The sequence below is a fragment of the Myodes glareolus genome, chromosome 9, assembly GCF_982192425.1.
Source record: "Myodes glareolus chromosome 9, mMyoGla1.1, whole genome shotgun sequence".
In the NCBI taxonomy this organism is placed as follows: Eukaryota; Metazoa; Chordata; class Mammalia; order Rodentia; family Cricetidae; genus Myodes; species Myodes glareolus.
Window position 1 is genome coordinate 97,635,280 of NC_142034.1, and position 24,577 is coordinate 97,659,856.

A 24,577-nucleotide genomic window follows, 5' to 3' on the forward strand; every position below is an offset into this window, starting at 1 on the left:
AGACTGAAGAAACTTAGTATTCTCCCACACCCATAACTTCAGAGGGTTTCCTTTAATAGTAGCAACACACTCACCTTTCCCGGCCAGGGAGGATACCGGCCCAGTTTCCCCCTAGAGAAAATAATACAGAGTCAGAACTTGCCCTGGAAAAGCCAGTCCAGCTCCTTCAGCCCACTCAACACGCAATTTATGCTCCTGTAACTCTAGGCTGGCACTTTCAAGGGCCAGAACAAAAGCAGGCAAACTGGAGTCCTTACAGGGCCTTGCCCAGCTGGGCTCAGGACCCTCACACATGAATACAGAACTGTGTGTGCGTGTGCGCCTGCGGTCCGTACAGTCTTCCACTGAGAAAGAATAAAGAATAACAAAACCATTAAGAGTCACTGGTCTGGGCCCTCCCAGTGACAGGGTTGGAAACAGTTCTTTCTTAAAGAGACTTTCCCTAAGTCTGGTTTAATTCACCACAAGATCAGCCTGCCTTTGACAAATGATCATGGAAACCTTCCTCTAGGTCGGGAAACTACGCAGCTCCAAGGAGACAATGGTCAGTCTTGATTCTGGCTGTTGCGCGGGGACACAAGGAATAGAACGAGAGGTACTGGTCACCGCCTAGCCATCATTTGCAAAGGAGAAGTCCCCCCTTCCCTCGGTTTATTCATGGGGCAGCGCCGGGCAGTCGGATTTCGCCGCCTGGAACCGAGCCTCCAGCCCATGTCTGTCCCATCGGAACGCGGGTTTGGATGACTCTGTCCCCCGCGAGGCAGCCTCTCCTGCCTTGAGAAGAGCACCGGAGAGACCCCGGGACTAGGGAACCTGCGCGACAACGGAACTCTCTGCAGTGGCAGCCAGCGTCCGGGCTCCAGAGCCGTAGCCCTCCCCTGGGATAGCCTCGGGGTTGGGAGACCGGACCGCTGCCGCCACCCTCGGCCTCGGTCCCCCGGGGACCGGACAGCCCCTTCCGCCCAAGCGTCGTTCGCAGCACGGCGGCACCTCGTCTTCCCCACTCTCCGCTGCCAGGAGCGCATAATAAAGCAATTCCTGGGCCAGGTGCCAACCCTGCAACCAGGAAAAACAGCTTCGCGCCGTCTTTCCTTCAGCCCTGGCAGCCGGGACTCACCACACCAAGTCGCCGAGCCGCAGACTCACAGCCGCCATCTTACCACCCAACCACCGCCGCCGCACGGGCAGCCGGGAACTTCAGGTCGCCGCGGCACCGCCCATTGGAGTGGGCCTGACCACGTGATGGGGGCCTGCTGTCATCCTCCAAGCGGATGCGCTGACGTCACCGCGCCGCTGGCGCTCATTGGACGACTTGGAGACACGTGACGTAAGCGCCGCGCTCTCAGCGCGTCGAAGCCCGGAGAGTCCGGGCTCCTGCCCCCTCCTCCCTCCGGCTCGTGACAACGAAGCGTCCACGGTCCAAAGCAGCGGCGGCGGAGGCGGCACGGCCGGACTAGCGCGAAAGGAAGCCGACTGAGCTGCCCACCTCGCTTCCGGGGCTCTGGACTCATCTCAAGTCTTTCTCGCCGCTTCCGTTACGGCCGTTAGTCGGGCGCGGGCCCCGGGCCGTTCCTGAGCCTGAGGTACCGGGCGGACGGGTCTTGGAGCTCGGGTGCTGCCCCGACTGACCCCGGCGCGGCCTGGAAGCCCGTCTCGGTCTAAGCTGGTAGCCCGAGAGGCCCTGGTTCCCCGCGAGCCCGCGCTCGGGGCGGGAGCTCCAGCCTGCTGAGGAGGAGCGCCCCGCTCGACGGTCGGTTTCCGGAGCGCCGTCCGCTCCAAGCGTCCTCGGCGTCGCCCGACTTGTTTTCTTGGACGTCGACTTGGCAAATCTCGGCTCCCACCCCTCCCCCGGCTGACGAGAGAAAGCGGCGGTTTGTAGAGAGACTCCCTTCGCACGGGCTGGGGACCCGGCCATGGGCCGCGGCGCGGGCCCTCCGCGCGCCCGCACGCAGCGCTCGGGAGCGGGCCGCTGAGCGCGCCGCAGCCCGGGGGTCCCGGGCCGGCATGAGGACCGCCGCGGGGGGACGTCTGCGGCCCACGTCGGCTCAGGGGACAACCGTGTGTGCCGCGGTCCGGTCCAGCCTCCCGCGTTAGCCTTTGTAAGTAGTGTGGCACTTTGCAAGAAGTTGTGACAGCTGGAAGACAGATGACAGCGTAGTGGGAACAGTTAGCCGCCAAGGGGCAGGACGGCTGCCCCTAACTTCCGCAGACGGGTAGAAGCCTGACTTTTGAGTAAGAGAGTTTCACTCGGAGCGGGTGGCTGGGAATCCGCGAACTTAACTCTAGGGTGGACTTAACTTTCTTGAGTCAGTGCTGGCTGGAAGGTGTCAAGTTCATGCCCATCTATCTCCCTAAGGCAATGTCCCCCGTGTAGAGGCTTTGATTGTAAATTGCTCTGGGGGCAGTAGGATGGAGAAGCTGGGTGGGTGCCTTAGGTTAACCCCAGCCTGTTTTTCTTTGGAAACAAATTACCCAGAAGTACCACAGATTAGTTGTAGGGACTGTCATTTATACTGTTATTTTAAACACAAGCTGACCATTTTAAGTGTATTTAATGTTTCATAAAATCACCTAATAAAGCCGGGCAGTGGTGGCGCACGCGGGAGGCAGAGGCAGGCGGATCTTTGTGAGTTCGAGACCAGCCTGGTCTACAAGAGCTAGTTCCAGGACAGGCTCCAAATCTACAGAGAAACCCTCTCTCGAAAAACAAAAACAAACAAACAAAAATTATCTAATAAAGTTCAACAAGTGTTCTTAATTTAGAAATTAAGAGTTTTGGAGGAATTAAAGAATATTGTAATGACTTCTTTAAATGTTAATCTTTACAACTAGACCTAGAAGTTATCCCATTAAAGTAAGGAATCCTGTTAAAGTAAGGAATAGAGCAAAGACTACATTGTCTAATTCTAGCTAATGAAATAAGATAGCTATCTAATTCTAGCTAATGAAATAAGGCAGGAAACAAAAGTAAATGTGAAAGAAAAGTTGTCATTTCTGTAGATAATACTGCATTTTTCAAGAAAAAGAGGAAAACCTTTAAGGAAAAAATGATTAAATTAGCATACAAGTTTGTCTCTTTTTCATCAGTAGTCTGTTCAAAAAGTAAAATGGTTAAAAAGAATATTTATGAGAACAAAAACATAAACAGCCCCTGGGAATATCTGGAGATGCAGAGCAATCCAGTGACTTTTACATGCTCTGAGTTTTTTTTTCTTCTTCTTCTTCTGGGTTTTCAAGACACGGTTTCTCGGTGTAGCCCTGGCTGTCCTCAAACTAAGAGATCTGCCTGTACCTGCTGGGATTAAAGGCATGTGTTACTGCCTCCCTAGGCACAATCTTTTTTAAAAAGAATTTTTGCCTACTTTGTGTGGCATTCTAATATTCAAATCATTCAGAGTATTTAAGAACCTAATTTCACAGCCTGAACTACATGGAGAAACCCTGTCTCAAACCAAAACCAAAAAAATACTTCCAAAACTTCGAATTTCTAGGTGTGTTTTTGTTTATTTTCTTCTTTGTTTTATTTGGAGACAGAGTTTCACATAATCCAAGCTGGCCTTCAACTCCTTTGTTAGCTAAGAGTAATTTTAAATTTCTGATCCTCCTGCTTCCACCTCCACAATGCTAAGATTACAAGTGTCTATTGCTGTTCCCATTTTAATTCACTGTGGGAATTGAACCCAGGGCCTCCAGCGTACTAGGAAAGCACTCTACTGAGCTCCATCTCCAGCTCAATCTTAGCTGTTTTTAAGACTTATAAATTTTCATTAATGTTTTGTTTACAAATTTAAGAATTTATATGTCAAAAAATTACTTGAGGGTCTGCAAGATGGCTCAGCAGATAAGGGTGCCTGCCTCCAAGCCTGAAGATCTACTTTCAGTCCCTGGAACCCACATGATGAAATGAAAGAATCAACTTCTGTAAGTTTTCATACATGTGCACACGTGCATACATGCATGTGAAAGTAAGACTTGGACAAATGTTTGAGACAGCACCAGATTAAATTCTCTTAAGTGGTTTAAACTACACTAAGAAAAAAACTAATTTTTATTAATTCTCTCAGATACTTCATATTTCTTTTTTCTTTCTCTCTCTTTGGGAAGGGGTGGGCATCAAGACAGGGTTTCTCTGTTTAGCCCTGGCTGGTCCTGGAACTTGATCTGTAGACCAGGCTGCCCTCGAACTCATGGGGAGATCCACCTGCACTTCCACCTGGGATTAAAGGTGTGTGTCACCACTGCCTGGCTACTTCATATTTCTAAAGGGATAAACTTGTAAGCCTTATAGTAAACTCTTTCCAAGATCATAACTCATAAATTTGATTGTATAAATATAATTCAGAATCTTTTATGGACCTTAGAAGTTAATTGCATTTTCTTGAGCATTTGGAATTAAATGCATAAATTTAACATGACCTTTAATATACCTGATTGTCTTAAATGTTTTTAATGGCTTAGCCCAAGAACAAAATAGAATGTTGTGATGATCATAAAACTTAACCAAAATCTGATTTGTGGGAGGTAATAGGTGATCTACTTCTTTCTCTAGTCCTGTCTCCCTGCTAAGACTTGTACAAATTAGCTAACAGGAATATTGTTACTAACTGTGTGCATTTGAATTGTGCCCTCTAAAGACCTGGACTGAGACAAGGCTACATTTTAAAAATTTTGGCTTGACAGGAAGACTAGGATCTGGTTGCCAATTTATTCATCCAATTGAGTAACTTGCTGATCCATTTCTTACAGTAAGATTGTGCTTCCTCTCGGTGGGGAACCTGTTAGCCTTTAACTTTCAGTTCAGGATTATTTTCACAGCCAGGTGAATTTTCAGCAATATCCTGAGGCCCTTGGAAGTTTCTTTTAGGGTTCTTTTTTCCAGTATCCTAGTGCATGTTGGTAAACATTTTGCACAGGCCAGTCTATTTTACTGGTTGTGTCTTTGCTGCCTGATTAGAATGATTTTTTTAACTCATTTATCTGATCTTCCATCACCTTTTTATGACAATGAAAGAAATGAATATCCAATATAGTTTACTATATCTACATATATGTGGAGATAGACAAATCATTCTGATTTCATATTTGTGATTCATTTTGCAAAATACATTTTGGAGGGAACTTGCACAAATGATTCTAAAATTGATCTGAAATAGATTAGAAGCCAGTTATCATTATTTTTCAGATATTTATTTTTTGTGCATTAGTGTTTGCCTGCTTGTATGAATGTGTGAGGGTGTCAGATCTTGGAGTTACAAACAATTGTGAGCTCTCATGTGGTGCTGGGAATTGAACCAGGGTCCACTGGAAGAACAGCCAGTGCTCTTAATCGTTGAGCCATCTCTCCAGTCCCCCAGTTAGTTACTATTTTCAAAAAGAAAATAAAGATGAACTTTAATTTCATATACTAAAAGTATAAGTTTTCAAGACAAAGCTGTATTGGTTAAAGAATCTCTCAAGTACTTGATTAATGTAATACGGCTTTTAGCATGGATTGTAAGTATATAAGGTCTGCTTTGGTCTGTGACAAATCATCAGGAAAAGGAAGATTATTCAGTAACTGGTACTGAGGGAAAAGACAAGTTAGAGCCTGTTCTCAGACCTTAGAGGACATTAAGTCTAATTTAGGTTAGAAGTTAGTATCTATAAAAGACTGAGGGGGTGATTTCTTCTTTATGGTCTGTTTGTAAAGAGCTTTCTAGGTACATAGGAAATGAGAAGGGTCACATGCCAAAAAAAAAAAGTTTCGACTGCATTAACACACAGGCTTTTAACCTGAATTATGTGATGTGGAATGATTTCTAGAATAGGAAAAAATTTATATTTACCACTTTTTGCTTAAATGAGTTAACGAAATTATAATTTATCAGTGGATTCTTCTTGACAAGGAATTTTTTTTAACTCTGTGTAACTGACAACTGTTTTTGTTATTTTGATAATGTCTGCCTTTGTTATTTTAGTTTGACCTGGCCCTTCTTTTCAATGTTAACAGAAATCATGCAGTGACACCTGCTAAGACTTGTTGGTAGCCATGTCGGAGCCCCACAGGGTCCAGTTCACCTCTCTCCCAGGTTCTTTGAATCCTGCATTTTTGAAGAAGTCCAGGAAAGAGGAGATTGGAGGAACAGAACAGCATCAAGACTGTGAGCCAGCTGCAGCTGCTGTTCGGATTACACTCACCCTCTTTGAACCAGATCACAAACGCTGCCCAGAGTTCTTCTACCCAGAGCTGGTGAAGAACATCCGAGGGAAGGTGAAAGGCCTTCATCCTGGAGACAAGGTACATTCCGGTAGACCCAGAGTTGCTGCAGATCTAAAATGAAGACACCAATATGTTCACATGGGCCTTTATATCAGGGAAGTGAGACTAGAGAGGCCTGGACTCTCCCAAGATCACCACTCATCTAGAGCAGGCACTGGGTAGGAAAAGAATTCTTTTAAGACTCTTTCTCCTGATTTACACTAGAGAAAACCATATGACACATCCAAGGCCAGTTTGAATTATGACTGGTTATATAAATAAAAGAAGCAACACATTTTTTATGTTAACTTTTTCTTTTTTTATTTTTTGGCGGGGTGGGGGGGTGTTGAGAAAGGGTTTCTCTGTAGCCTTGGCTGTTTCAGAACTTACTCTGTACATCAGGCTGACCTCAAACTCACAGAGATCTGCCTGCCTCTGCTTCCTGAGTCCTGGGAAAGATATGCACCCCCATTACCCAGCTCATTAACATTTTTAAAAAGTGTGCGTGTTTCTATGTAGTTTCGAAACAGTGTCTTTGTTTGCTTTATTGTTGTGAAAAACACAGAGACCAAAAACAACTTGGGGAGGAGGAAAGATTATTTCAGTTTACAGCTTACACTATAGTCCTTCATGAAGAGAAATTAAGGTAAGAACAGAAGCAGGAATTATGGGAGAATATTACTCATTGACTTGCTCCTTTTGTCTTGCTTATACAACCTAGGGCTACCTGCTGAGGAATGTCACCACCTAGGGTGGGTCATACCCATATCATCCTTTAATCAAGAAAATACCCCCCACAGACTTGCCTATAGTTCAGTCTGATAGACATATTTTCACTGTTGAAGTCAAAAAATAAGCCAAGAAGTACATAGTCCTACTCTATAGCTCGGAATGACCTTGAACTTAAGATCCTCCTGTGGTGGGATTACATACTTATGCCTCTATACCCAGTTAAAAAAATATAAATATAATTTTTAGTTGAGTCATTCATACATGATAAAATTTGTGGATTTTTCACAAACTCAGCACAGCCATGCAACCTGTACATGACATGATTCACAAAATAGAACTTTTACCAGGATACTAATAACATTTCTACTTGCCTCAAAGAACACTGTCCCCCCATAGACAACTGCTGTCAATTAAGACCAGTTTTGCATATCTTTGTGTTTTATGTATATAGAGTCATATATCATAAGTAGAAGGTAGATGAAGAGCATTTTAAGCATATACTAGTGTACTGTGTTAGACTAGGAGAAGAAGGTAAGATCATATTCAGTGGAAGTTGGTCTCTAGAATAGCCTTTACTAGAACAAGGATGAAGGAAGGTAGCACCTGGCTCACAGTGTCTGAGGGTGGAGTAAGGTCATGTTGATAAAGTCTGTAGCATAGTATCTCAATGTCAAGTACTCACTTAGCCTGACTCATTTTAGGGATGTTTGGAGGAAGCATGTCTAGTTAGAAGCATTCCTTACTTTTCTTAAATAAAAATGTATAGGGTTATGTTTTTTGTTTGAGGCAGGGTCTTGTGTATCCCAGGCCAGCTTCTTAATTTACCATATAACAGGATGCCCTTGAATTCTTGAACCTTCTTCCTTCACCTTCCAGGTGATGAGATTAAATATGCCACTATAGTTGACAAAAAATAGTTTTATTTATTATTTTTAAAGCTATGAGTATTTTTCCTATATATATGTGTACTGCATGTGTACCTGGTACCTGTAGAAACTAGAAGAAGGTGTCAGAATCCCTGGAACTGAAGTTACAGATAATGGTGAGCCATCATGTGGGTGCTGGGAATTGAACCCAGGTCCTCTACAAGAGCAGACAGCACTGTCAACCACTAAGCCATTTCTCCAGCTCCATTATTTGCTTTTATGTATATGACTGTTTGCTCTACGTGTGTGTTGCATATAGAAGCTAGAGGAGGGGGTTGGATCCTCTGGACATAGTTACAGTGGGTTGTGAGCTACTGTATGGGTGCTGGGAAGGGGACCACAGGTCCACTGTAAATAGTCTTAGCTACTTAGCCATCTCTTCAGTCCAAACTGTTTGCTGTCTTGTTTGGTATCTTACTGATAGAATAAAGTCAATGCGTCTATACCAGGGGTCATCATGCTGTATAAGGGCCAGTAAACAGGATGAGAGAAATAATTTAAAATCTGTTCACAGTTCCTTTTTCAATGTAAGGTTAATGTGCCCTTCCTTAAGAGACGTTAGTAGGAGTAGATTAACATATTTATCTATGGGCTCAAACCAAATGGGTAGAGCAACTGAAGTTAGAACTTGAGTGATCTTGCTTCCCTTGTTTTGTTTTGTTTTGCTTTTTGTTTTGGCAGCTGGAGTAGAGAAGCTCTGTATTTTCAATATTGCAGAAAAATACATGGAAATACACAGAGAAATTTAGATAAAGTTTCAAGGGAATCACTCCTGGACTTCAGTTTTACAACTCCTGAGTCAGTTTTACAAATCCTGAGTGTGGATCTGTCTTGTTAAGAGTATAGTATTCATTAAGTCCTGGACACCATTACGACTCTTAGCATAATCTGATACATTCGTGTGTTGGCTCAATTAGCACATATTCTTTACAATGTGAAGTGCTGCTGTATGGTGAGGACCATATAAAAGTGGGAAGGGAATTTACAGTCTCATAGGTATTTTAAGAACAGGAGAACAGGTAGCAGAAGTTAAAATATGATGAGGTTTAAGCTCCAGAGGGCTTTGTGTGAGCTTAATAATGGCCAGGATGCTGTGTTTAGACATAGGTAAACCTTTGATCCAGAAATAGTAATTGATTGGCTTGACTTTGGAGTGTTCATGTTGAATTGGGTAGTACTCAAAAATGGGATTTCTAAAGTTATTTTAGCCGCTTAGTTGTATGTGATCATTGTAGAAATATTAGAAGATACAAATAAGCACCTGTTTTTTAAAAAAGCCTATGTAGGTTTGAAGAGATGCCTCAGTGGTTAAGACACTGACTGCTTTTCTATATAGGACCTGGGTTCTATTTCTATTAACCACATGGTGTCTCACAACCACTTGTCTGGCGGATCTGATGTCTTCTGACCTCTTTGGATACCATGCATATACTATACAAATATACATTCAAACAAAGCACTTATACATATAAAATAAAGGTAAAAAATTTAAAAAATTAAATCATGTATTACTATTTAAATGTTTATATTTTGTATGTACAACAGTATTTCAGTATATAGGCACACTATAAATCACATAGCTGATCTTTTGGGTAGGTAGGTTTTAGTAGACCAAAAGGTGTGAAATAAAGGGATTATTTTTTCTTTTTTGTTTGTGTGAGATTGGAAATTGAGCCTTACTATGTAGTAAGCTGGCCTAAAGCTATTCTTTTGCTTCTCTTTTCCAAATACTGAGATTACAGGCACATAGCTCCATGCCTGGCCTAGAGTAGAGACTTTTTGTTTGGAAGCAAACATTCATTTTTCAGTATTTTATTTATACTCTTAGTATTTAGTTAATCTCTATTAATATTAAAATCCCTTGTCCAAGAGCATATATCCAGCTATGGAAAATTTACTGGATTAAAAAATGCATGAGTAACCTTATGGAGTAAAAATAAACTTTCGAAGACAAGATGAAAATATTTGGAATGATTATCGAGGTTGGCAAACAAGAGGGTTATGACAGTGGACCCTTGAAGGCATGGTTTCCAAGGGTAGCAATTTATTGAATCAGTGTTTGACTTGAGAAGTACTATTTAGACCACTTTTTGAATTCCTTTAAGTTTTCATTTGATGATTATTATTTTATTGTTTTGGTTCCTCTTTTCTTCAATTGTGTTGTGCTTACTAGGTAAAGACTATCAGTGGACTAACTTCTCAAACCTCTCATACACTTTTCTAAAGACAGAATGCTTGTTAAGAATTTGTGTTATATTCAGTGGATTTTCAACCTTTTTTTTTGACATCCTTTTCTTAATTTAAAGAATATAAGAAATGTTCATGAATTTGTGTGTCATTACAACAGGAGCCATGCTAATCTTCGGTATATTGTTTCAATTTTAGTATATATACTGCCAAAGAAAGCATTTTTTTAAACTTTTTTTTTTTTAAATCTGTTCCTGGGTATGGTGGGGCACACCTTTAATTCCAGCACCTGGAAGGCAGAGGCAGGCAGAGCTCTTGAGTTTTAGGCCAACCTGGTCTACAGAGTAAGATTCAGGGCTACAACAGAGAAACCCTGTCTCAAAAAACAAAAGGAAAAAAGAAAAAAAGACCCTAAAACCTTTTTATCTCTCTATTTATTTAATGTGTGTATGTACTTTGTCTGTATGTGTGTCTGTGCTATGACAGGCCAGAAGAGGGTCTTAGATCCCCTGAGACTGGAGTTAGACATGACTCTGAGCTGCCATGTGGATGCCTGCAGTTGAATCAAAGTTGTTTAAAGAGAAGTCAGTGCTGTTAATCCCTGAGCTATCTTCCAAGACATCATTTTTAACCTTTTTGGACCTTGACTGTTACAGAAGTTTTATGAAGCCTATTGATCTCAAAATGTTTTCAAGTACCTAAAATAAATTGTTACAGAAAGAATCAACTTTATTGAGCACAGTTCTGTAGACATTGAACATCTCCAGTAAAGGCCCTTTGCTCTGTTTGAAGCCTCATTGTTAGGCCATTGTAGATATTTATTAACTTTTGTTGAAATTACATATTCTCCGTTGCTCTCTTTTTAATGTATGGTTCTTGGATTGAGCCTAAGGCCTTGATCATGCAAGGGTAATAACACTAAACTAGGCCCTCTGCCCTTTTTTCCTTTTAGTTTAAGACAAGCCCTCAATGCATTGTTTAGGTTAGCCTTCACCTCACTCAATATTCAGGCTGGCTTTGAAATTGAGATCCTTGTGTTACAAGGAGAGGCGTGCTGTTTGTCCTAGCCGCTTGGCTAGCTTACACCCGAAGTAACCACACAGAAATTGTATTAATTAAATCACTGCTTGGTCCATTATCTCTAGCCTCTTATTGGCTAACTTTCATATCTTAATTTAACCCATTTTTATTAATCTGTATATCGCCATGTGCCAGTGGCTTACCGGGAAAGATTCAGCATGTCTGACTCTGGCCGCTCCATGGCGGCTCTCTCCTACTCTCCTTTCTTCCTCCCAGAATTCAGTTCTGTCTTCTCCGCTTACCTAAGTTACCCTGTCAGCTAGGCCAAGGCAGTTTCTTTATTCATTAACCAATGAAAGCAACACACACACAGAAGTACCTCCTACATCACTTGTGTGCCTCAGCCTTTCCAGGAACTAAGATGACAATGAACTGATACACTTGCTGCAATTTTTTTTAAAGATTTATTTATTTATTATGTATACAACATTCCTTCCTTGTATGCTTGCATGCCAGAAGAGGGCACCAGATCTCATTATAGATGGCCGTGAGCCACCATGTGGTTGCTGGGAATTAAACTCAGGACCTCTGGAAGAGCAGTCAGTGCTCTTAACCTCTGAGCCATCTCTCCAGCCCTGCAATTTTGTTTTTTAAGCAATAAAACATGATGTGATGGCAGCATGTATTCTATCTTGCTATTTCTAAATAATAACTTTTTTATTATACTCTTGGTTCTGTAAACCAGGACTATGGCTTTGTATGTGTGTGTGATTTATTTTTTGTGGAATGATCTCTTTCCAGAAAAAAGATGTCTTGGATCCTTTCAACGATGAAGAAAAAGAAAGGCATAAGGTGGAGGCCCTTGCACGGAAATTTGAAGAAAAATATGTAAGATTTCTGTGTTGGGCAAGACAACAACCTCATTAGTGAGAGTAGTCTCCAGGCATTTTCATGTTCATTTAGTGGATTATCATGTAATCAGAAGTGATCTGGAAATAGATGTAGGACTCAGAGGAAATAGATTACAGCTATTAACCAAATGCATTAAGGTTCAGAACTCTCATGTGGCAGGAGAAATATGTGACTTAAATGGGCAAATAAGGCATTAGAGAATGTGTTTGTTACAGAGCAAGAGAATTCATTTATTTCATTCTTCTGTCGTAGGCCACTTATGCAGATATAAATCTGCCCTATTTCCAAAGGTCTTTAGAGATGGGGTTTGGGGTGTGTGTGAGGTGAGAGAGGGAGAGAGACAGAAACATGGAGACAGACAGGAGATAAGGTTAAGGGTAGTATATGTTTTCAGTGCTTTTCAACCTTTAATCACTAGCTGTTGAGAGTCAAGGCAACATTTATTGTACTTACCAAAAGCATGTCACCCCTTGTTTTTAAATTTCAGGGTGGAAAGAAACGTAGGAAAGACCGAATACAGGATTTGATTGATATGGGGTATGGCTATGATGAATCAGATTCTTTCATCGATAACTCTGAGGCGGTAAGTAGTTACTGAATGTATGGTACTGACAGTGGGGCAGGGTTGTGACTTGTCAGTTTGTCCTCTTAGTACGAAGAGTCCTGAACTTGAGAGGAAGGGACTTCCTGGACCCAGGCTTTGTTTTTTTCATGTGCAAATCACAATCTTTTCTTTCTAAAATACCCAGTAGCTTGGACATTAGTGATTGAGGAGAGGATGTCTTAGCATGGTGTTTGAAGAGTGACAGAAAATCCTAGTTGCTTTCTCAAGATGTGCTTTGTACCTTGTACTATAGAACCATAAATGGGAGCTGATGATATGTTTCTCTCCCTTAGTATGATGAACTTGTTCCTGCTTCTTTGACAACAAAGTATGGAGGATTTTACATTAACTCGGGAACCTTGCAGTTTAGACAAGCTTCAGAATCTGAGGACGACTTCATTAAGGAAAAAAAGAAGAAATCTCCAAAGGTTAGGCTATTCTTCCTTTTGGATTTCAGAAATACCTTTTGATGTGAGTGTGAGATCAGTGGGTGACTTAGAACATGCAGTCTTTTAGGAAGGCTCGGGAGACTGGTGGAAAGGTAGAGTTGTCTCAACATGATGTGAATATGGGAATACTGGTCAGGCCTCAGTCATTTCATCCATGTCTCAAGATGTTCCAGTAGACTCAACAGCGTCATATTTCCAGATACGTCTCAGAGTGGGTGGAGCCATGAGGGTGTGAGCCAGTGAACTGTATGCCATTCTTACTGGCTTCTCCACTGTGGACTTGGAGAGAACTTTAGTTCTAGGACTGTCACCCACTGAAAACTAGTCAGCCTTAGATTGAGCATATTAGGGTCTGTCTACCACTGCCCGTTATTTAAAATGAGAGGACCCACCTACAGCCTATTCTAAATCTGGGGACTGGAGAGGTGGCTCAGCAGTTAAGAGTATTAGGACTTCTTCCAGAGGTCCTAAGTTCAATTCCCAGCAACCACATGGTGGCTCACAGCCATTTTTGTGGGGTCTGATTCCCTCTTCTGGCATAAAGGCATACATGCAGATAGAGCACTTTTATACATAAAACAAATAAGTAATTTTTTTTTTTTTTAAATCTGTCTTCAGAACAACCACCATGGAGTTTCCATCTGGGTGTTTACTGAACACCATTGATGGGATCTATAGGTTCGTGTCCCAGGGACTGTTTTGAATAAATCTTTTTTTTTCTTAAAGATTTATGTATTTATTATGTACACATTGTTCAGCCTCCACATATGCCTGCAGGCCAGAAAAGGGCACCAGATCTCATTACAGATGGTTGTGAGCCACCATGTTGTTGCTGGGAATTGAACTCAGGACCTCTGGAAGAGCAGTCAGTGCTCTTAACCTCTGAGCCATCTCTCCAGCCCCCAGGGACTGTTTTGAAAGAGAAGCCTTTTATGTTCATAGAGGAAATAAAATGAGTCTGAAGATGTACCCTACCTGGAGCAAGGCCAGTGCTGTTTTGTGTACTTGTTCTTTAACTCAGGGAGTTGTATAATTGTACCTTGTCTTTAATTTTCAGAAGCGGAAATTGAAAGAAGGTGGTGAAAAGATAAAGAAGAAGAAAAAGGATGACACCTATGATAAGGAGAAGAAATCGAAAAAGTCCAAGTTTTCCAAAACTGGGTGAGAGGCAGCAGCTTTTCACCAGGATAAAGTTTGGCCTGTGAGGGCCAGATGAAGGCGTGACACTTGAGAGCCAACCTGCCCTGTCCCTCTTCCCCAGCTTCAAAATAGACTATAGGGCCTGACCTTCCTTTTCTGTCTTCTCAAGCAGGGCTGTTCTGGGTATAGTCAGCCATTCTAATCTCTGTGTGTCAGATAGCCTATATGCCTGTGTTCTTCTGTCAATGTCGGCAGCTATTTCTGTCACCATATGTTTGTTGATGTTCCTTGTTTTCTTAGAACTCCTCCCTGTCCCAGTTCTTCTGTCTTAGCTGTTATGTCTATGGTCGTGATTCCTCTTTGGCCAGCCCACCTGCCTTCAAGTTACTGCTGTTCTTTCTCTGCTTCTCATGCTTTCTTCCTTGAAATACTTTCCTTACCCCTCCCATTTTTTTCTACCTTTTATTTCAGCCTGGCAGTGGTTTTTAACTCACTGGATATTTATATTATATGACACCGTGTTGCTAATCTGTATTCATATTCAAGCTTTGGTCTGGCAAAAATGAGTTCTCTCTGCCAAGAGGATGGAGGCATGATAACAGAGTGGACTGACAGAACAGAGGCTTTCTTGGAGATTCTTTTCCTGGGAACAGGGATAAAGGCTGCCCTTTAAAAGGATAACATTTCTCGTGGAGAGAGTTCTGCAAGCTGAGTAATCAGTTTCCCTCTTGCTTACAGCTTCACAGCCCTCAATGCCAATAAGGAGAAAAAGAAGAAAAAGTACTCTGGGTTAAGTGTTAAAGAGATGCTGAAGAAATTTCAGAAAGAGAAAGAGGCTCAGAAAAAGAGGGAGGAGGAGCATAAGCCCATAGCTGTATCATCAATAGATGCTCAGAGCCTGAGAGAATTGGAGGGCACTTCTGACCCCTTGCTCTCACTCTTTGGCTCCACTTCTGATAATGACTTGCTCCAAGCTGCCACTGCCATGGACTCCCTGACAGACTTGGACTTGGAGCAGCTGCTCAGTGAGTCTCCAGAAGGAAGCCCTTTCCAAGATATGGATGATGGAAGTGATTCCCTTGGAGTGGGATTGGATCAGGAATTCAGGCAGCCCTCTTCCTTCCCTGAAGGCCTGCCAACACCCCTGGAAAAGCGCGTTAAGGAGCTGGCTCAGGTATGGAGACACACAGTATGACTGAGCTTTCCTGGAAGCTATTTGGGTAGAATGGCATTAGCTCTACACCTTGTGAAGTTTGCTGCCAAGCAGACCCTTAGTGAGTTGGGAAATGGAAGTGTAAAGTTCCCAAGTTCTTATTTCATCTAAGGAACTAATGTAAGCTTTGGATACCAGGTTTCATTTCTATTTTTTATTTTTTTCTTTTCCTTGCCTCTCTTAATTCTTCACTTCTAGAAATTTTACTTTGGGGAGTTGTTTTCTCTTGTTTTATTTTCTACCTATTAGTTTCTTTCCCACAATTCACCTTTGCTTTTGTGGTTGTCAGCCCTGATGTTGGCAGCAGGCAGCTAAGGTAGAATGTCATTTTTTAACATTTTGAAAATTCATTGGTTTGTAAACACATGTATAAACATAGCACATGCTTAGCTGCTACTTGGTTTTACTTGCTCCCTTGTGTTGGGTATCATCAGGAAGAGTGTTCAGGTGTACCTGCATGGTAGCATGTGGGAGCTTAACATTGTGAGCACTTTTCCTGTCCCAGACAGCAGCAAACAATCTTTAGCATGGGATAGCTGTGCTGCTGTTTTCCTCCAGTATTTGGAGTTGATCCCTAAGTGCTAAGAACTGTCAATTCAGTAATTTACAACTAGTTGTAATCTAACTGTGGATCATTAGTTTTATATCATTGCCTTTGTTAAAACAACGTTTCTATCTAGGCACTATGATTTGAACTTTAGTTCGAGGAGCAATTGTGTTCAACAGCTGTACATTTTGAACTAGTGACTCTTATAGCATTTTCAGATTGTGAATAATATTCCATGTTTTAGGATAGTGTAAAACGTCAGCTTCATCTAGAAATGCTTTTCTCGCTTAGAGAAGATACTTAAACACAATATACAAAGCAAACAAAATATCTTATTTACATCTGTGATTCCTCCTTGTTAGCCATGTGTAGTATTGGACATGTGTTCTTGAATATAATGCTTTAATGAATTGTGTCATGCCAGAGACTCATAGTATATCTTAATATGATGTTGAAGGGAGAGCAGTTAAATGTGCACTTGGCATGTTTGAGCATAATAATCTATTGCTCAAAATTCATGTTTAAAAAATTGCTTCTTGTTCTTTTCAGTGCCTTAATTTTTAAGCACTTTGTTTTGTAGTCTCTCAAAGTTTTATTAGCTAAATTAAATAGGACTAAGCAATAGATTGTTGTCTATAAAATAATTATAGAAAAGTCAAAATAAAATCTTAGGTATGCCCTCACTCCCATAGTAGATTGTGATTAGAGTATTAACCTATTATTTCGCTTTTTTGGAGAAAAGGTTTAGTGATAATAAAGTGCCACAGCCTGAAAAAATGTTGGACTGTGGTATAAGAAAGCCTCTCTAGGTAGGCATGCTATTTGGCAAGTTGTAGTGGCTCCTTGGCATTACAGATTTTGCTGTGCCTGGAGCCCTTTGTATGTGTGCATGGGTGTCTGAATGCCTGGTCCTTTTTTTTTTTACAATTTATTAGAAAGGAAGTCTTTCCAGAGAAGAATTTATTTGAACACAGAACATTACATAGAATTGCAAAAGCCACATTCAGTTATTTGTATCCTTAATAAAGAGTTCTATGCTAGATCTTGAAATGAACACATCATTTTAAAAATATGAATGCTGGGCATGGTTTACACTCACCTATAATCCCAATAGTTAGGAGGTAGTAGCAGGAGAATGGTTGTTGAAGGTAATTCCTTGGCAACAAAGGAAGTTCAAGATTAGCCTGAGCTGCATAAGACCCTGTCTCAACTCCAAAATTAAGCTTGCTGTGTATAATTATTGGTAGAAGTTTAAGTATTTCTTGCTTTATTTTTTACTTCCCTAATTTCATTTTCCTCTCTATTTAAAAATAAGATTAGATTTTAAATCTTGCCTTTAGATGAGATACATGCCCATTTCCATTGCTTCAATTTGAAAAGGAATGCTTAGCCTCATTTTGCTCTTGACTAGACTGGCTGACTGGTTCTTTTCTGATTTTTGTCTGAGTTCACACTTGTGACTGTATTCAGCCAGCACATTAGCCTAGCTAGATTCTAGCTGAACCTCCCTTTCGAGACCTTCTGTAGATCGTGGTTATCTTACTGAGTTACTCAGCCTTATCTCAAATTTGTAATCCTGCTTCAACCTCCCGAGCAACCGGGATTATAGGTGTGTGGCACTAAGCCCTACCTCCGATGATCTTTAATTTGGATTTATTTAAAAATGTAGTACCTAAGTAATTTAGTATAAAACCAAATCCTCAAATACAGTCTAAGCAGTATAAAAGGCTTCAGAAAGAAAGTTTTTAAAGGGTTATACAGGTAGAAAGGTTCTGAAGTACTGGAGAAATGGCTTAATAAAATAAGTTTATAGCCTGCATGCCCTTTAATTGCAGTTCTCGAAGTAAAGGATAGAATCAAGAGTTCAAGGCTAGGAGCCAGAGGGATGGCTCAGTGGTTAAGAGTACTAGTTAGTTGTATAACCATGAGGACCTGAGTTTTGGATTCTAGAATTTATATAACAAAGCTAAGTATGGTCTAGCATGTATCTGTAACTACACTTAGTGCTCTCAGGTGGGGTGGAACAGAAGGATCAGTGGGCTTGCTGGCTAAAAGCTGAGCTAAAAAGATTGAATTCCAGGTTTAGAGAGAGACCTTACCTCAAAGGAATAAAGCAGAGAGTGATTGAGAAGGACACTTGACATGCTCCTCTGTCACACACCAAGGTAGAATTCTGAATGCTTTTGAAAGTATAAGAAATTGCATGTCCTTAGCCATACATAGTAGCTTATGCCTCTATTCCTATCACCCACAAGAGAGAGTGACATTTTGGGGAAAAATTCTATTTTCATGCTGATCTTAGCTCTTGGGAGGTGGAGGCCTGAAGATCAGGAATTGAAGGTCAGTTTCAGCTTCTGAAACCTGTTTCTGGTGGGGAGTGGGTAAAAGACCTAATGGCATAGTCAGAGGGACCCAGAGACTGCAATTAGAGGAAGGCAGAGATTTAAGATTTATATATCTATTCCACAGTCACTTTGTCCTCAATTTATTTAAAGTCTGATTTCAGAAAGTGTGCTCTGCCTTAATGTCTCAGGTCAGTATTTCTTTGGTTTAGGTCAGTGGTTCTCAAAGCACCATGTGTTATTTTGAGAGAACTAATGTTTGGGCCACTTCTCAAGAAGATGTTTGGGCCGCTTCTCAAGAACATACATTCCTCAGACCCAATTCCCAAGATTGTGGTTATTGGCCTTGGGTAGGGAAAGCTGCCTAGGTAACTTCCATGTGCAGCCAAGAGAGAATCACTTCAGGGATCTCTAGGCTTGTTCCCAAGTGTCATCTTCAGTATCATGTATTATTTCAAGATTCTGGGTGTGAGATACCGTTAAGTATATTACAGATTTTCAAAGGATATCCTTAAGTACTGAAATTACACAATAATTTCTTTTCTAGTAGGAGGCTTCTCTCTGGGTATTAGGTATGGCTGGAGTACACAGTATTTTTTTTTTACTACTTTCCATAATTTTTCATACATAAAAACCTTTAAATCAGTGGTTTTCAACTTGCGGGTTGAGACCCCTTGGAGGTTGCCTAAGACCATTGGAAAACACAGATATTTACATTACAAATCATAACAGTAGTAAAATTACAGTTATGAGTTTGTTTTTTTTTTAGCAACAAAAATAATTTAATGGTTGGGTCACCGCAACATGAGGAATTGTACTAAAGGGTCACAGTGTTAGGAAGATTGAGAACTACTGCTTTAAATCTTGTAGGTTTGCTTAAGGTCTTAGTTGCTTTTCTACCACTGACAGTGTAGAAATTCCAATTTACAGTGTAGTTGGTAAGCGTCTGTACACAGATGCAGGGTTACTAGTTGAGCTGGCCTCTGACCAGATTCCTCAAGATCACTGCTTTTTTATTCCGTGATTAGTATTGTAGGTCCCAAGAAACTTGCCCACAGGCATTGCATCAGCTTTATAATTTTTAATCTGGGGGGGCTGGGGTATAGTCAGGAAGATGGTGGGAAGTGTTTTGCTGGCAGGTGCTCTTTGGGAACAGTGATTCTGTGCCTGCTAGTGAGTGTGAGGGAAATTGTGAATGGGGAAAGGGCACTAATATTTGTTACTGTCTACTGTGAATCAGGCTGCCAGAGCTGCTGAGGGAGAGAGCAAACAGAAGTTTTTCACTCAAGATATTAATGGCATCCTGCTAGAGTGAGTATAATATGTTTGTCTCTGTTTTCCTACTTAGAATGAAACAGGGACACTAGATCCCTGTCTCCATAATGATAGGCTTTACAGACATTATTAAAATGCTGTAATATGTGTATTGTCATGACCTATTGGAAGAGGATTTCTTGGCAAACATGAGATGAAAAGAGAGAATCCAGAAGAATGAGTGACAATTTGGTAACCTCAGGTTTGTTCTGCATGGGGTGCCTCTCAGAGTTCATTCTTGTTTTTACATGTGCTCCCAGTACATTTCATCCCATCATCCCCAGATCCCCAAACATCTGGGTACTTTGCTGTGTGGACTGGATTAGAAAGGACAAGTATACAAATCTAAACAAAATCTCTATGTCAGGCCAACAGAGGATTTTTTTTTTTCAATGTAAGAACAGTTGTCAAGGCTTGAGAATGTTTCCATAAATGCCCACTGAATAGGATGTGGATGGACCTTTTGGCTCAGGAAGCACAGGGCCTCAAAGAGCACCTGAGGGTCAGGTCAGAATTTTGTGTCAATAAAGAACCCATTTGATTGTGCTATATACAGAAAGCTCAGGCTTTTCCTGTTTGTCCAGGTGGAGAAACTATAGAGGTGCATATTTTCCTGATCTCATGATCATGGGTAGAACTAGTAACTGAAACATAAAAACATGCTGGAGAAGGCTGGAGAGATGATTTAGTGGATAAGAGAATGTGCCATTGATCTTGCAGATGACCTGGGTTTGGTTCCTAGCACCCTCATGGTGATTCACAACTGTCCTTAACAACTGACTCCTTAACTTCAAGTTCATGGGATCCAGTGCCCTCTTTTGACTTTCATGGGTACCAGGCATGCACGTGTGATAAACACATATATGTGCAGGCAAAATATCCTGCATAAAAGAAGAACCAATCACTGGGTGGTGATGGCGCATGCCTTTAATTCCAGCACTTGGGAGGCAGAGGCAGGTGGATCTCTATGAGTTTGAGCCTTCTTGGTCTGCAGAGTGAGTTCCAGAACAGCCAGGACTATTTCACAGAGAAACCCTGTCTTAAAAAAACAAAACAAAACAAAAGAACAGGGAAAAAACAAGAAAGAAAAAGTAATCTTCAAAATGTTGCTGGAAAGTATTTCGTGGCAATCCCAAGCAATTTCACTTTTAAAGCTTTTATTTATTTTTTTTGTTTTAATGCTCATACCCCGCGCCCCCCCCCACCACCACCTTCTCTCTTTTCAAAACAGGGTTTCTCTATGTAGCCTTGGCTGCACTGGAACTCACTCAGTAGACCAAACTGGCCTCAAGCCTAGAAAGATTCACCTGCCTCTACTTTCTAAGTGCTGGGATTAAAGACATATGCCACCACCGTCTACTTCTTGGCTTTGTTCTTTTGGCTACCTTTGACTTGATCTTATCCTTGACCTAAGAGCTTTGACCCTCTTTTCCTAGCCAAATTCATTAAGCTTGAGAGTTTTTCCTTATGTTATTGTTGGAGATTTTGTTGCTGTGGCTACGTGGTTATATTGTCTCCATCAATATAAGGTTCAGACTGCTTTTGGTACCTACCTTTCTTCTCTAGACTGCAACCTAAGGAAGATGAAACTTGCACCAAGCTGCATGCCATTAATTACTGTGTTGTGGTTTTCAGCATAGAGGTGCAAACCCGGGAGCTGACTAGCCAAATCCGTTCTGGGGTGTTTGCTTATCTGGCTTCATTCCTGCCCTGTAGCAAGGATGCTTTGGTCAAGCGTGCTCGGAAACTTCACCTCTATGAACAGGTGGGTGGCAGCGTCTGCACAGGGATCATATATGCTGCATCTTCTCCTTTTGATAGCCTCTTGTGGGTCCTCAGTGTGAGAGTGGTGCATGAATCAAACCTGGACTTTGTCCTTTCTTTGCAGGGTGGGCGCCTAAAGGAACCACTCCAGAAACTCAAGGATGCCATTGGTAGGGCCATGCCTGAGCAGGTGGCCAAGTACCAGGATGAATGCCAAGCACACACACAAGCAAAGGTTGCTAAGTAAGTGTGTCCCGTCTCACTTGGGTGTCATTATTTTCCTGTATCTTCTACCCCTTCTTAAAATTATTTGTGTGAGTCTGTGTGTAGAAATGTGCATGTGCCTACAGCATCCAGAAGAGAAAGTCAGATACCCTGGAGCTGTAGTTACAGGTGGTTGTGAACTGGGGTGCTGGGAACTGAATTTGGATCCTCTGTAAGAGCTGTACATGCTGTTAACCACTGAGCCATTTCTCTGGGTCACTGTCTCTTCTTTTTACACTTCTCAGTATTACATTTCCAACACAATTCTAGGCTTTTCAGCATTTTCTGATCTTAAATCAAGGAGAATATTGTAGAAGGGAGGAGGGAGGGGGAAGCTGGTGGGCAGGAGGACCTCAAGGTTCTTTCTGTTCCCTCTGTAGGATGCTGGAGGAAGAGAAAGACAAGGAGCAGAGAGAACGAATTTGTTCTGATGAGGAAGAAGATGAAGAAAAGGGGGGCCGGAGGATAATGGGACCCCGGAAGAAATTCCAGTGGAATGATGAAATCAGGTGTGCACAATCTGGGACCTTGCGTCATTGGAGGGTTTGTGAGACCAGTGTCTGAGCCTGTCCCCATATTACTAATGAAGGTTAGGATTAATTACTTTCATGGGTTGCTGAAAGCACACAGTGACAACTGTGAAACAGCATTTGGGGTGGTGGGAAGTTTCTGATCTCTCTCTGCTTCTCAGGGAGCTTCTGTGCCAGGTGGTGAAGATCAAACTGGAGAGCCGTGATCTGGAGAGGAACAGCAAGGCTCAGGCCTGGGAGGACTGTGTGAAAGCCTTTTTGGATGCTGAGGTCAAGCCTTTGTGGCCCAAAGGCTGGATGCAGGCCAGGTGAGACAGGCTAGTCTAGGCTGACAGTGATCCCTTCCCTTAGAAGTCACTGTCTTGTTGATTCAATTCTGATGTCACTTGAGTACCTAGGGACATAATGGGATCTATAAAGGAGTCTTCTTATCCTTAAAAGAGAGATCTTACTTGTAGAGTGTTTGTCCTACTTTAGTCAGAGGATTGGCTGTATTTTCATTTCATCACAGTATGAACTTTGTTGTTTTGATGCAATGACTCTACCAGAGGCTGAGAGATTGAAGTCGTCTTCGGGACTTCATAGATTCACAGGGTGCAGTGCTAATTCAATGTGGGAGCCTAGTGTTGAGCTTCTGTCCCAGAAGCTCCTTTACGTGTGTTGCCACCCATGAATGGAGCATGTCTTTTTTATGTAGGGCATGGGAGGTTAAATAAAGACAGTGATTGATTCATCAGTGATTTAGACAGATGGTGGAACCTTGGGAATTATTATTCTTTCCTTATAGAATATGTTATATGAAGATAAATTTTGTTAAGTTTCTCTGAGGGAAAAAAGACATGCTATATGTGTTACTTCACATTGTCTCCTTAGGTGGATTTAGAATACCAGTAAGAAAAGTACCACTGTCTTAGGGAACTTGTGACTTTGAGAGGTTGCAGCACAGCCACTGACTTTCTTAGTAGGTCCTGGATGCTTGGCTTTGAGTTGGTGAGGTCATATTAGGCCCGTCAGCTGATTTGTGGCTGTCTAGTCAGGTAGATTAAGTGCCACTGAGTATCAGGGTCTCCAGGGAAGCTCTAGAAGTAGAGTTGTGGCATGCTGGGGCAGATATGATAACCTAGCCCTTTTTCTTTCAGGACTCTATTTAAAGAGAGCCGGCGAGGCCATGGGCACCTGACGTCACTTCTGTAAGTACCTCAGTGTTTTATTTCTTGGGATGCTGCTATTTTAATCTCCTCTTTAGGACCTCTTTTGAACCATTTCTGTGTTTATTTCTTCGAACAGGGCCAAGAAGAAAGTAATAGCTCCCTCAAAAGTCAAGGTGAAGGTGAGTCAGCTTGCTTTGGCTATGTGCCGTTTCTGAAGCCATGCTCAGGAAATGTCTTGACTGCTCATGGCTGCTTGGTAAGCTTCACTGAGAATAGTTATTCAGGTGGCACTCTTGAACAAGGCAGGCTTCTAAGCAGAGCCTTTAACCCTCTCTCTCTAACTTCAGTTTTTCACAGCAGTACTCAGCCAGCCCAGTTGCTGCGAGACTCAGTAGAGTTTGACGCAACTCCAAAGAAGCACAGGACAAGGTCACTGTAAATATGAAAGCTCAGCGGTGTAGTAGACCTCTTAGGGAGGCAGTATATTCCTGCTATGGCCAATTAGTTTGTAACAGTAGCAGAAAGGAGAAGTGGCTCTGTTAGTTACCTGGGAGAATCACAGGGAAGTAGTGGATGGAGCACAGAAATGTGAAAAACATCTTAGAGATCGCAGAAATCTCTCACTGGGGAGCATTGGTCCTTGCCAAACTTTTACCTGTTGAGTTTGCTGTTCCCTTAGCCCTACTTAAAGCGATTGTTAGAACAGATGTTTAAATTGTTTATTCCTGAGTATCTGAAAGGTTCCTACAATATGTGAGAACATACTGTGTTAATAAGTACTGGGATGCAGGAGCAATGATGTAGATCCCATTTCTGTTACCATGAGAATGGCTGGTGAGTCAGGTATTGAGGAAAAGTAAGTTAATTGAAAGTAATTCTCATTAGTCTAATTTCAGTCAGGAGCATTCCAGATAGTGTGACTGTCAGCAGATTGTCTTGGTTAGCTTTCTATTGTTGTGATAAAACACCATGACTAAAAGCAACTTGGGGAGAAAAGGGTTTATTTTACCTTACAACATAGTTCATCATCCAGGGAAGTTAGGACAGGAACTCAAGCAGGGCAAAAGCCTGGAGACAAGAACTGGTACAGAGGCCATAGAGGAGTGTTGCTTACTCAGTCTGCTTTTGTATAGCACTCAGGACTACCAGCACAGGAGTGGAAAGTGCCCACAGTGAGCTGGGTCCTTTTGTATCAATCATCAATCAAGAAAATGCACCACAGGCTTGCCCACAGGCCAGCCTTG

General features: G+C 41.9%; 2 protein-coding genes and 1 non-coding gene across 9 annotated transcripts in view; 1 reads left to right on the plus strand and 2 right to left on the minus strand.

Moving 5' to 3' along the window:
- Positions 1 to 1,240, minus strand: part of Glyr1 (glyoxylate reductase 1 homolog) — a 38,104-nt gene extending 36,864 nt beyond the window's left edge. For all 4 annotated transcript variants that reach the window (XM_048433122.3, XM_048433121.3, XM_048433120.3 and 1 more), the window contains exons 1-2: positions 1,118 to 1,240; positions 75 to 111 (exon numbers count right to left, since the gene is read on the minus strand). In XM_048433122.3, the coding sequence (XP_048289079.1) occupies positions 75 to 111; positions 1,118 to 1,155 (75 nt within the window). In that variant the 5' untranslated portion in view covers positions 1,156 to 1,240. The remainder of the gene's footprint in view (positions 1 to 74; positions 112 to 1,117) is intronic.
- Positions 1,241 to 1,351: 111 nt separating this feature from the next.
- The window catches only part of Ubn1 (ubinuclein 1), a 32,787-nt gene continuing 9,561 nt past the window's right edge, over positions 1,352 to 24,577 (plus strand). For 2 of the 4 annotated variants that reach the window (XM_085694625.2, XM_085694627.2), the window contains exons 1-14: positions 1,352 to 2,099; positions 5,990 to 6,277; positions 11,905 to 11,991; positions 12,503 to 12,598; positions 12,913 to 13,047; positions 14,126 to 14,229; positions 14,947 to 15,382; positions 19,551 to 19,621; positions 21,260 to 21,389; positions 21,513 to 21,631; positions 22,033 to 22,161; positions 22,344 to 22,490; positions 23,322 to 23,372; positions 23,470 to 23,512. In XM_085694625.2, the coding sequence (XP_085550751.1) occupies positions 6,029 to 6,277; positions 11,905 to 11,991; positions 12,503 to 12,598; positions 12,913 to 13,047; positions 14,126 to 14,229; positions 14,947 to 15,382; positions 19,551 to 19,621; positions 21,260 to 21,389; positions 21,513 to 21,631; positions 22,033 to 22,161; positions 22,344 to 22,490; positions 23,322 to 23,372; positions 23,470 to 23,512 (1,797 nt within the window). In that variant the 5' untranslated portion in view covers positions 1,352 to 2,099; positions 5,990 to 6,028. Of the gene's footprint in view, positions 2,100 to 3,819; positions 3,922 to 4,100; positions 4,226 to 5,989; positions 6,278 to 11,904; positions 11,992 to 12,502; positions 12,599 to 12,912; positions 13,048 to 14,125; positions 14,230 to 14,946; positions 15,383 to 19,550; positions 19,622 to 21,259; positions 21,390 to 21,512; positions 21,632 to 22,032; positions 22,162 to 22,343; positions 22,491 to 23,321; positions 23,373 to 23,469; positions 23,513 to 24,577 lie in introns of those variants that run through there. The other 2 variants (XM_085694626.2, XM_048433133.3) reach the window with 2 other exon arrangements.
- Positions 10,201 to 10,305, minus strand: LOC125399833 (U6 spliceosomal RNA). Its single transcript, XR_007231792.2, has one exon. It is a non-coding gene; the product is annotated as a U6 spliceosomal RNA (small nuclear RNA).